This window comes from Manis pentadactyla, chromosome 4 (genome assembly GCF_030020395.1).
Source record: "Manis pentadactyla isolate mManPen7 chromosome 4, mManPen7.hap1, whole genome shotgun sequence".
Classification (NCBI taxonomy): domain Eukaryota; kingdom Metazoa; phylum Chordata; class Mammalia; order Pholidota; family Manidae; genus Manis; species Manis pentadactyla.
Genome location: NC_080022.1, coordinates 47,783,075 through 47,795,027, shown reverse-complemented (window position 1 = coordinate 47,795,027; position 11,953 = coordinate 47,783,075). Strand labels below are relative to the sequence as shown.

At 31.5% G+C, this 11,953-nt stretch overlaps 1 protein-coding gene across 1 annotated transcript in view; it reads left to right on the top strand.

The window, feature by feature from the left end:
- The window catches only part of OMA1 (OMA1 zinc metallopeptidase), a 73,377-nt gene that overhangs the window by 16,226 nt on the left and 45,198 nt on the right, over positions 1 to 11,953 (top strand). The window contains exons 3-7 of the mRNA XM_036911231.2: positions 476 to 704; positions 2,813 to 2,986; positions 3,083 to 3,190; positions 5,733 to 5,861; positions 8,975 to 9,049. Of these exons, the coding sequence (XP_036767126.2) occupies positions 476 to 704; positions 2,813 to 2,986; positions 3,083 to 3,190; positions 5,733 to 5,861; positions 8,975 to 9,049 (715 nt within the window). The remainder of the gene's footprint in view (positions 1 to 475; positions 705 to 2,812; positions 2,987 to 3,082; positions 3,191 to 5,732; positions 5,862 to 8,974; positions 9,050 to 11,953) is intronic.

Genomic DNA, 11,953 nt, shown 5'->3' with positions numbered 1-11,953 from the left:
CTCTGGGATCATAGTGCCTTCCTTGCCTAGTTTTCCTTGTGTTACCTCTGTGACTTCGGACAAGTTGCTTAACTTCTCTCTTTTCACTTGTGTCCTCTGTAATGGTTATTATGAAAATTAAATGAGGTGACATGTATAACGATTAGATGAGTACTTCACATGTCATGAACAGTCAGTAAATGTGAACTAGTGGTAGTTGTAGTTAAAATAGCTTCTATTTTAGTGTTTACCTTTAAAATAGTTTAAGAAGAAAAATTCAAAGGAGCATTAGAATTTTTAACTATACCTCTATACAGTTGATTACTTTTTCATCATTTAGCTAAGAATTTTATAAATTGAAAAAGTCATCTATACAGAGAAGTACATCATAAAAAAATCAAGTATTTGATAACTTAAAATTTTAACATAAGCATTAAGTTTTGGGGATATGTGCTGATACCATTATCAGAACTTTGAATTTTTCTGTTTGCTCTAGGGGCATAAGGAAATGGTGGCAAGCACTTCCTCCTAACAAGAAGGAATTATTTAAAGAAAGTCTAAGGACGAATAAATGGAAGTTACTCCTTTGTTTGAGTAGTTTTGGATTGCTCTTTATAGTGTTTTATTTTACCCACTTGGAAGTGAGTCCAGTCACAGGAAGGAGCAAGCTACTCTTATTGAAGAAAGAACATTTCAGACTTTTATCAGAACTGGAATATGATGCAGTAAGTAGTAAGAATTGTTTCTATTGCTTAATAATAATCCTCAAGGTAGGAAAGTTTCTTACATATGAAAGATGCACTACCTTTTTATTTTAGTCTTTGATAAGAAATTAGCATTTTTTCCAAAAGGCCTCAAACCTTTCATACTTAGTATTCCTACTGTCAACATTGCTTTCCCTCCATTCCTCCAGCCAGCTCCTGCTCATCACATCACCTTAATGTCCCTTTCTCCAGAAAGCCTTCCTTGATTATCCAGACCTAGTTAGGAAGGGTGGTTATATTAGGCTCTAGGGGGTATCCTTCATACACACTGAATTATGAATCAGCTAATTTGTAATTGTACCCAGTGCTTGGCTATGTTGGGATTAGGTCTCTTACTTTTATTTTTTCTTTGCATACTGTACTTTTCTTTTAAAGCACTTATCATGAGGGTGATGTAATTATTTGCATAATTATATATTTGCTGATCTGTCTCCCTTGTGAGGCTAAGCTCCATGGGGCAGACACCTTGTCAGTTTTATCATTTTATCTTGAGTAGTAGCGCAATGTACAAAGTAGTGCTTAGTATATATATTTTTGAATAAATAGATCTGTTATCTAAATTTTTATACCTTGAAAGTAAAGTAGAATAAGACAGTCTTTTTTCCTAAGCATCAATTAGTGTTATATCAATTTATTACATTTTTTGAATGCAAATTAAAGTTGGAATTCAGAAGCCTCAACTTGTTGGAAGATGTAATAACTCAGGTAGTTAAACATTTTATACCACTGGTGAGTTTCTTGAGCACAGATCATCTTTCTCTCTCCAGTTCTTGGCGCATACATAGTATGTGTTCAAATAATATTTGTTGATTTGAAGTCTCATAGCCTAACTTGAAAGCTTTGGCATGGTTAGATCTTTATATCTTTTTGTTTCAGTTGAGTTTCTGAGTTTGTGAATAGAACGTTACCATTAAGAAAAGAAGTAATGATGGTTTTTCACTAAAAATATTACCCTTCTTAAAAATATGGCCAATCTTTTCTAGTAGAGTTTATACCAGAGATTTGAGAAGTCTTAGAAGAGTCTAGCTGAAAGCAAGTTTGAGGAAAGTGTTCTAGAAATACTGAGACAGGCCTAGTGTTAAATTAATGCATCTTCCACCATTCATATGAGTAAGAAATTTATAAAAATTATATGTATGTACAGATATATTCTTATTTTTTAACCTACAAATGTAATATGAAAATTCAAACATGTTCTCATAGGGATATTATGAGGTAGTATAGTTACATATACTCTTGCTGGTTTTATCTCCTTAAGAAGGGTTAATTTAATAGTGTTTTCTGTTGTTTCAGTTTACATTGGTAACTTGTGCTTTTTAAAAATTCTAATTGACATAAAGACTTTAAAAATCATATTCTACAAAATCATATTTTTAGTGCCATTTCAAGGAAGGTTATAAACTTGTTGATTCATATGTGAAAGAGATTATACATTTTATGGAAATTAAAGTAATTTCCACAACATCCTTAATTTTCTCAGTCCACTTGAGTTTCTCATGAATATGATAGCTAGTCTGAATCAGCATAGTATAGAGAGAATGATACTCCATTACTTCTAAAGTTTCAGTAATTTCCTTTCAATCTGTGAATGAAGCACCCTAAAAATTAATGAAATGCCTTTTTTTTATAGGAGTTCAACTTTCCTATTAATTATAAGGTGTTTTTTTATGCAGTGGGTTATGAAAGTAATTTTATTTTTTCTTTTAGTTTATTTGTAATCTTTATGTTCTCCAGGTAATGTTTTGTTTTCTAAAATACTTAGGAAAGTAGAAATATTTAGGCATTTTATTTGTTTATAGGCTAATAGAAAAGATGAATGAAATTTTTATTTCAACCAATTTATATGAAAAATCTTAGTTATTAAAGTTTATTCAATTTGTGAGAAACCATATTGCCTTTGCATGAATAATTCAAATTTGAGAAATTTGAGTGCTTAATATATGCAGATTTTTATACAATTAAAAATTAAAATGTTCAACAATAAGTAGTCCTATAACTCTCAATGAAGCAATGTAAACATTTTGTAGAGCTAAAACTCTTAAAGAATACTTTTCTTTTTAATCTTTCAGTGGATGGAAGAATTTAAAAATGATATGCTAACTGAGAAAGACCCCCGATACCTGACTGTTAAGAAAGTGGTTTATCATTTAATTGAATGCAATAAAGATATTCCAGGGATCTCAGAGATTAACTGGATTATTCATGTGGTTGATTCTCCAGATGTAAATGCCTTTGTGCTTCCAGTAAGTAAATGTTCTCAAACCTAATTTTTAATTAAGTTTAACATCCTTATTTTTTACGGTGTTCTATTTACTTACATGATTTTCTTTCTGGTGCAGAATGGACAAGTGTTTGTCTTTACTGGGCTTTTAAATAGTGTGACTGATAAGCATCAGCTTGCCTTCCTTCTGGGCCATGAAATAGCACATGCAGTACTTGGGCATGCTGTAAGTACCTAAAATGAATGTTCTGTTGTTGAAATACTGCTTTGAAATTAAGAAGTTAAGTCCTTTAAAGAACTGAATCTTTTCAGTTTTCTCTTTTCTTAAATGATAGAATTTTAGTTGTTAGTTATTGGATTATTCCGTTACCTGAAAAAATACAATTGGCTAATTTTGATCCTGAAAAATTAGTGTTTCTCTTAAATACTGTTTTTATCACCTGTCTCTTTTGCTAAGAAGTAATTATGCTCAACCTCTAATTATTTCAAATTAGATTTTAAAGTTCCCATAATTATTACCATACTTATAATCTAGTCAGAAATTAACTGTAGGAAAGTGATATTACTATTTATGTGGGAAAATGAGTTTTCTTGCTTTTTTATTCATTCTCAGAGGAAAGCTTGGAGCATCTTTGAAAATGTCTAGAATGAAATGCCATATATAATTCATGCAGAGTAATAATAATAATAATAATACCTTGCTGATTTACTTTGCTGAACTTTTTTATGTACCTTCTCATTCATAATTATAATACCATTTTCTTGAGGTATGTTACATTATACATGAAGAAAACTGATGTTTAAAAAGACTCTAAGTAACCTGACTAACGTGACAAATTGGCAGAACTGGGACTTTAACCCAGGACTTCTGTTTGCAAGTCCAGTGCTGTTGCTTTTTACCAGTTAGACCTGGTTGCTGCCAGCAGTTTTCTTACGGTCTTAGAAGTTGGGTTAATTTATGCTCCTATGAATACACATCTGTTTGACTTGATATGACTCCAGAAAAGTAATATATTTGTTTACTCATATTTTTATTTTTATTTATTAAAAATATGCATGGCTCTTTTGTCCACATGATTAGAGAAAGAGATATTTTCTAATTGAAGACACGAGGGTAATAGTGGATTGCAACATGTGGTATCAGAAATGCAAGTAATATGAACTTTAAGTGGAAGTAATAATGTTATTAGTCCCTCTAAAAGTCATCTCTTCTGAAACACAAATAATATATTCCTTAGAGTATTAATAAAATAAGGTAGGCCCATGTTCTCTTCTGAAGCACAAATAATATCTCCTTTGTTTCTTCTGAGTTTAAATATTTTCTTTAAGCAAACGTATACAAAAATTAAGCAGTTGATATAGATTACATCTTCCAAAAAGTGACTTCATAACCACAAAACCAATCAATTTTGGCCATTTCTAGCATTTAAAAGGCTTTCATACTCAGGACATTTATTTTCTGGCTAGTTCAGTAACTCATTCAGCATATTGTTGTCATTTCTATCAGTGCAAGAATAATAATTAAATGAGACATAGTAAGCAAATAGCCTTAAAAACAGAAAAATAATCACTAATATTTCTTTGTTGAGGTCCTAGACATTATGAACACTGTATTTTCTTTTTTAGGAGTCTCCATTTTGTTTTGATCTAGCCTTTTATGTTGTTTTCTTTATCCCACAAATATAGATTTGTTTTAAGTTTTAGTTTTCTAAGACTCTGTAATAGCAATTATATTCTTTAGTAATTAATAACAAGAATTTTCTCTTCTATAATGACTTTATCATTTGGAGTTTCATTTTTTTTGTGCTTGAACAATTCCATAATTGTTTTTTATGGCACACAGTTCTTACCATAAAGGAAAGAGTACTTCATGAGGGCAAATCATATTGTTAATGGAAGTATTCTAGTTGATTTTTTTAGTTGTCAGTCATGTTTCATACATTCAAGTAATGATTCCTCTATCATCAATATCAACATTAAATTAGCATTTATTAATCTTAATGGTGAACAATGAACTATCTAGTATCTACCCCAAGCAATTATTTTAAGTAAGACCTTTTTTGGTTACTGCTAAAAGTAAATGTAAAAATTCATAGAACTCAATTTCCTGGTGAGAAATATCAAACTGATAAAATTGCAAACTTAAATAAATGAATCATACTTCATGTATTAGGTTTCATGAAGTCCAAAAGACTTTTATTTAAAATAAATTTTCAATCTTTTCCTAAATTATTCCTTGTTTTAACTATTTCATATGTTAGGTAGTGTTTATAAGTATAATAAGCCCATTTATTTGAGTTTAAAAGAGATTTAGTAACTCTATCAGAAACTAAAACTTCCTGGGTTTGAGTCCTTTTACTAATACCTGTGTGAATTTGGACAACTCGTTTAATTGTTCTCCATCTTCATTTCTATATCTATAAAATAGAGGTAATTGTACTTATTTCACAGCATTATTATGCTTGTTAATATAAGAATATGTAGGTTAATGAACGTGTCATATCTGAATGATGAAAGGTGGCTCAGTAGATGTTAGTTTAATGAATGAATGAATGAATGAATGAATACAAAAGTATGTAAGCAAGGGATGGGAAAAAAGACTGAGAAAGGATAAGGCACACAGAAAAAAAAAAGTGCCATCTTAGTCGGTGAAGATCAGGTAAACATATGTAATTATATAATATGATTACACATTATAAACTAGAAAATGTAAGCATATACTGTCTCAACTTGTTAAATGTAATTTTCATTATTTTGACTATTCCCAGGCAGAAAAGGCTAGCTTGGGCCATTTATTGGATTTCCTAGGTCTGATTTTTCTCACAATGATTTGGGCCATTTGTCCTCGAGATAGCTTGGCACTTCTGGGCCAGTGGATGCAATCTAAATTACAGGAGGTGAGTCTGAGACAATAACTTGAATTTGGCCTGTGGTTAGGATATTTTCTATTATTATAAAGCAGCAAACACCAGAGATGTTTTAACATATTACCATGAAATATGAGTACTGATTTTAGTATCTTACACTTTTTCATTTTTAGGGGCTATACTTAATACTATGCATTCAAACTAGAAAACAATACATCTCTCAAATGATAGAGATAGATGGGTTGAAGGGCTTAGCAACTTTTGGCTACCGTAATTTCTCTTTTTCTTTTTTGTCATGGTTATTGGTCCTAACAGAGAAAAACCCAGTCACAAACCCTTCTTTTCCTTCTGCCACTTTACCTTCAAGCTTTCCGTTTTTGTCTCATAATGACTGTGATGTCCTCACTGGATGACTCCCCTTTCCCTCGAGATATCTGCATTTTGACGGGAAACTCTTACAAAACCTATAAACTTTTATGGGCACAAGGCTGGTTGAAATTGCTTTACTACCCTCACCTCCTCACTCCCAGTTAAACTGTTACTTCCTGGAAAATATTGAAAGGACAGTATTACTAGATGTTTGTTAACTTTTGTTTTTAGTACTTATGTATAATAATAATTATCTCAATTTATTAAGTCCCTCTTTTTGTTTAAAACACTACCCTACTGAAAGTAGGTTTTACAATCTTGATAATTGCTTTGTTAACTATGATTAATTATTTTGTTTTACATCTTTCTTCAAATATTTCCTTTTGTCCTGGGAGGTTTGGTTATTTAGGAACAATCTGTTATTTGTTTATTTAATGATTTGTGGAGCACCCATCAGAGTGCCATCTGGGTGCTGTTTAAATTTAATGTGTAAAATTCTTTGAGACAAATTGCATTTGAAATTGGATAACTGTCTTTTATTCAGTGTTACTATATCATTTGACTCATTTATATTGAAATAAAGGAAAAACAGAAAGGTTATTGCTTAGGTTATAGAGTCTCATATTTTGAATTTTATTTATGTCATTGATGTGCTGAGAAGTCAAAGGAATTACTGTACTGGCCTGTTAATAAATAACTTTTACCCATCTTTCAATAAATAGCTTTTTCTATAATGGAATCTGAAGATTTGGTCTTAAGAAAGAAAACTTGTCGCTGTTTTTCCCTTGAAGTACTTGATGAATCCTCTATTTCATTAAAATTCCTGAATTTAATGAAAATAAAGTAAGGGATTACTTCTGCTTGAACTCTTTTTCCCTAAATCAAGGTCCTCAATAATTTTGGTGACAAGGAAATAAAAGCCTTGCTTATTGTGATTGGAGAGTAGAAGGGAATGCTAATAAGTCATTAAGAAGTGGGTGTTGCTGACATTTACTTGCTGAAGAAATGAAGAGAGAAAGGAAGAGGTAGAGGCCCTCACAGTAACTGCTGGGGAGTCCTGTTTTTGTAATCTTAAAGATTTGGGTATAATGTAGCAGTCCATATAGAGTGCTACCAGCTAGTATGTTGAGAGCTATTAGTAATAATTATAGTGGCCAAAATTTATTGAGTACTTACCATATGTAAGGCACTAGGATAAACACTATAAATTAATTATGTACAAGGATTAAGAATATAGGTTCTGATCACATGGATCTGTGTTTGAATTTAGGCTCCAGAAGACCTAAATCCTATAGAACTTGTGCAGACTACTTCATTTATGATAGGTTTCAGCTTTCATCTGTAAATTGGGATAATAATACTGAGTAACTCAAAGCACTGTTGTGGGTTTAATGATATATTTACAACAGGATTTCTCAGTCTAAGCACCGTTGACATTTTGGGCTGGATAATTCTTTATTGTGGGGAATTGTCCTGTGCCCTGCAGGATGTTTTAGTAACCTCTAAACATCTATCCTCTTCCCACTAGATGCCAGTAGCACTTCATCCTCCCCTACCTCATCCCCCCAGGTGTGACAGTCCCAAAGATCTCCAGACATTTCCAAATGTGCCTAGGGTACAAAATAACTTCCTGTTGAGAACCACTGATTTAAGGTATTTATCACAGTACCTGGTACAAAGTAAGGACTCCATAGGACCCATTATGACTATTTGCTCATTTTATTTTCTCTACAACTCAGAGGTTGGTACTGTTACTGCTCCACTTTACATATGATGCTCCTGGGCTCAGAGGGGTTAAACAGGGTCAAAGGTTAATAAGTGTCAGCATTTAGACTTGACATAAGTCTCTCCTTTTAAAGCCAGTATTTTTAATCAGTTATACTGTCAGTAGACTTGATGTGACATCTGCAGACTGCTCATGGAGAGTAAAGGCAATATATAATTCAGCAACCCAGAACAGACATGATCGAAAAGCAAGAGTCATATCTAATAGTCACATACTGTGGATCACATTGATTAAATAATTTCTAGTCATCACTGATGTGTAGCTACTTCTGAAAAATTGTTTCCCCAATTAACAGCTCTTTTCTCAAAAGTCTGCCTTTTAATCCATCTTCTACAAAGTTTTAGTAGTTACTGAAAATTAGAATTTAACTGGAAAGCATTCACATAAATACAAGTAATTAGGAAAATTAAAGTTACAATATCTATTTGTACTTTTTTATTGAAGTTGGAAGAAAATTTCATTTTCCTAACTAATCAATACTTAGAAAAGAAAGAGGAAATTAAGATACTTTATCAAAGAAAGAGTATTCTGCTCTGTGGTTGATTTTCTAACTGAAATAAATCCTCCAGTAGTGTCACTGGTTATTACATAGTTGTATTTTTTCAATTTTCTTTTAAAACTGCAGGATCAAAATATTCCTTGGCTATATTAAAAGCCTGAATCAATAGGCTTTCTTAGAGATCCTCTATACACTACATGGAGATTATAATTGAAAAAAAAGAAGTACTCTTTCTAATACTGTAGACTCTCCAGAAGTTTGTTGGGAAGAGTTTTTTGTATTCTTTCCATGTTTCAAAAATGTTAGTCTCTGCTGGAGGAAATAAAGGCTGTCTTTATGTTTTATACCATAGTGTTCTTTAAATGTTTGTAATGGAGAGCATAAAAACTATCCCAAATACTCCGTGAAACTAATTTTAAAAATCTCATTTTGTTACTCCTTCTAAAATAAATAGCCTTAATTGAACTTTTCTTTCCTGTTTTTTCTTAGTACGTGTTTGCTAGACCATACAGTAGAACATTGGAGGCTGAAGCAGATAAAATTGGACTACAGCTTGTTGCAAAGGTAAAGTGTTTAGTAGTGAGAATACAATGTCCTTCACATAATGAATGAATGTGTGTTGTTTCAGTGAGGTTTGTCATGGGCAGAGAATGAGAGTTGGATAGTATACAAGTTTTCATTAATACCTTTTCAAATCTGTGCCCTCTGGAAGCACTAAGCTTGTTTTACTCTTCTCCCTTGTTTCACTGATTTAAGGAGGTTTTTTGAGTGACTAAGATAATGTGTAGCTGTTTTTCCCCACGTGGAGAAAGGTTTTTCCTCTTGTACCTATGATCCTGGCTGAGCAAACTGAATTTTTACCATTTAAATAAATAAGAGAAGAGCATGCTTATTACTCTGTATCTTTCAGATTAATTTTGTTGCATCAGATGGCTTATTTTTCCAGCCACAGAGAGCACTCTGGGCCTTTAGTATGACTTCAGTTGACTTTGTTCATGCCTACTTAACAGAGCACTTCATGCCTGGCTGCTATTTCTAAGCACCTGTCATAACTGAGGATTGTTAGTAGGATTTAACATTATAAGTAATACTGCATATTTAAAAATGAATGAAAATAATACTATTTCACATATTAAGTTAAAATTATGTTTGATTCTTTGTTGAGTTTCCTGTAGTTATTAAAAGTCCTAACTATTAAAATTTACGATTATTTGAACCTCTCTTTCTGGGTCTTATAGATTTAATTTCACAAATCAAGATATTAATCACAAAAGCAAAAGTAGTTCTTTAAATATTACATAAATGGAATTGAGAGAATTATCAGACTATATAGATTAAGAGGTTCCCAAATAATGGGTCACAGATTGGCTATATCAAGAATTCCTAATTTTATGTGTTGTCTATGAAATTTTCCCTTTATGTAAATGTGTTTTTTATTTCAGGTAAGAAATCTTTGCCTATTTCAATAAATTTTTGCTATTTTATTTCTAATAAGCTTTATTGTTCTGTTATCTTTTGAAATATAATATGAGGAAGAGTCAAGGTAACCTTTTTCTCAAGTGGTTATCTAATAGACTTAGCTCTATTTATTGAAGAATTATCTTTTCTCCACTATACTTCAATGTCTGTCATAAATGTGAGACACCATATGGAACTCTTTTTCTGGACTCTCTTGTATCTCTTTGGCCTGTTACTTATCCTTGAGCCAATAGCACATTGTCACTGTTGGTAATTACTCTTGATACCTCATAGCTTCTGTCCTTCAATATGGTTCTCCAAGATTGGCTTGGCTATTCTTGGTCCTTTGCTTTTCCATATAAATTTCAGAATCAGCTTATCAAATTACACACTTGTACAAAAACATACCTGGGGTTTTGATTAGAATTGCTTACACTGACTATAGGTTAATTTGGGGACTATTAACTAGTGTCAACAATATTGAGTCTTCCAATCCATGAGTAACAGACTTGTCTGTGTATTTAAATATTCTTAAATATCTCAGTGATGTTTTTGGACTTTTGTGAAAAAAATAAATAAAAATAAATGATGACTTACACATAATTTTATTAGATTTATTGCTAAGTGTTTGACATTTTTTGATGTTATAAATAGTGTTGTTTTAAAAATAAATGCATTTATATAGAAATGAAGTTTGTTTTTATAGTTGACCTTATATCCAGCAACCTTGATAAATTCATTTAGATTCTTTTAGATTTTACATATACACTGTTAGGTTGCCTGTGAATAATGACAGCTTTGTTTCTTCCCTTCCAATCCATATACTTTCTTTTTTTCACCTTATTACAGTGGCCAGAAACTTCAGTGCAGTGTTGATGGTGGGGACCTTTGTTTCTTCCTGATCTTAGTGGAAAAGCATTCAGTGTTTCACCATTAGTTCTGAAGGTTTTTTTTTTAATTTTAAATTATTTTTTATTTAATTTATATTTTAATTGAGTTTAGTTGATAAACAAGATTGTTTTGATTTCAGGTGTACAACATAGTGATCTGACAATTATACATTTACTTCTGATGTTTGTTACAAGTTTTATCTTAAATCTGACATTTGTCATATGTGAGTTTTCCTTCTATTTATAATAACAGATTTTTTAAAATTACATATAAGTACTAAATTACTTTTCCTGTACTTACTGATTATATACTTTTCTTCTTTAATCTGTTAATGTGGCAAATTACATTGATGTATTTAAACATTAGGACAACTAATTATTTTTGATTATTTAAAATTGAAGTATAGTTGAAATACAATATTATATTGGTTTCAAGTATATAACATAGTGATTCAGTAGTTATGTTCATTATTAAATGCCCTCCCCAGCTGGTAGGTTTACTATCTGTCAAAATAGAAAGATGTTACAGAACTATTGACTATATTCTCTATGCTGTACTTTCATCCCTGTGACTAATTTATAATATGATTGGGATTTTATGCCTTTTTATCCCCTTCACCTATTTCTTCCAGCCATCCCAACCCCTCCCCTATGGTAACCACCAGTCACTTCTCAGTGTCTATGAGTCTATTGCTGTTTTGTTTATTTTGTTTTGTTTGTTTTTAGATTCCAGCTGTAAGTGAAATCATATGGTATCAGGACAGCTTTTTACTTTAAAATAAACCCAATTTTGTCAAATGTATTATCTTTTTAATATATTGCTAGAGTTGGTTTGCTAATGTTTTGTATAGAATGTTTGTATCTATGTTCATAGGAGATACTGGTTTGCAATTTTCTGTAGTGTTCTGTCAGGTTTTGGTATCAAGGTTATGCTGGCCTCATAAAATAAGTTGGAAAGTGTTCCCTATTTATTTTCTCTGGAAGAGTTCGTGTAGGATTTATGATACCTATTTTTTAAATGTTTGGCAAATTCATGGGTGGAGCCATATAGTACCACAGATTTCTTTGTGGGATGGCCTTTAAATAATGGATTCAATCTCTTTAATATAGGACTATTCAG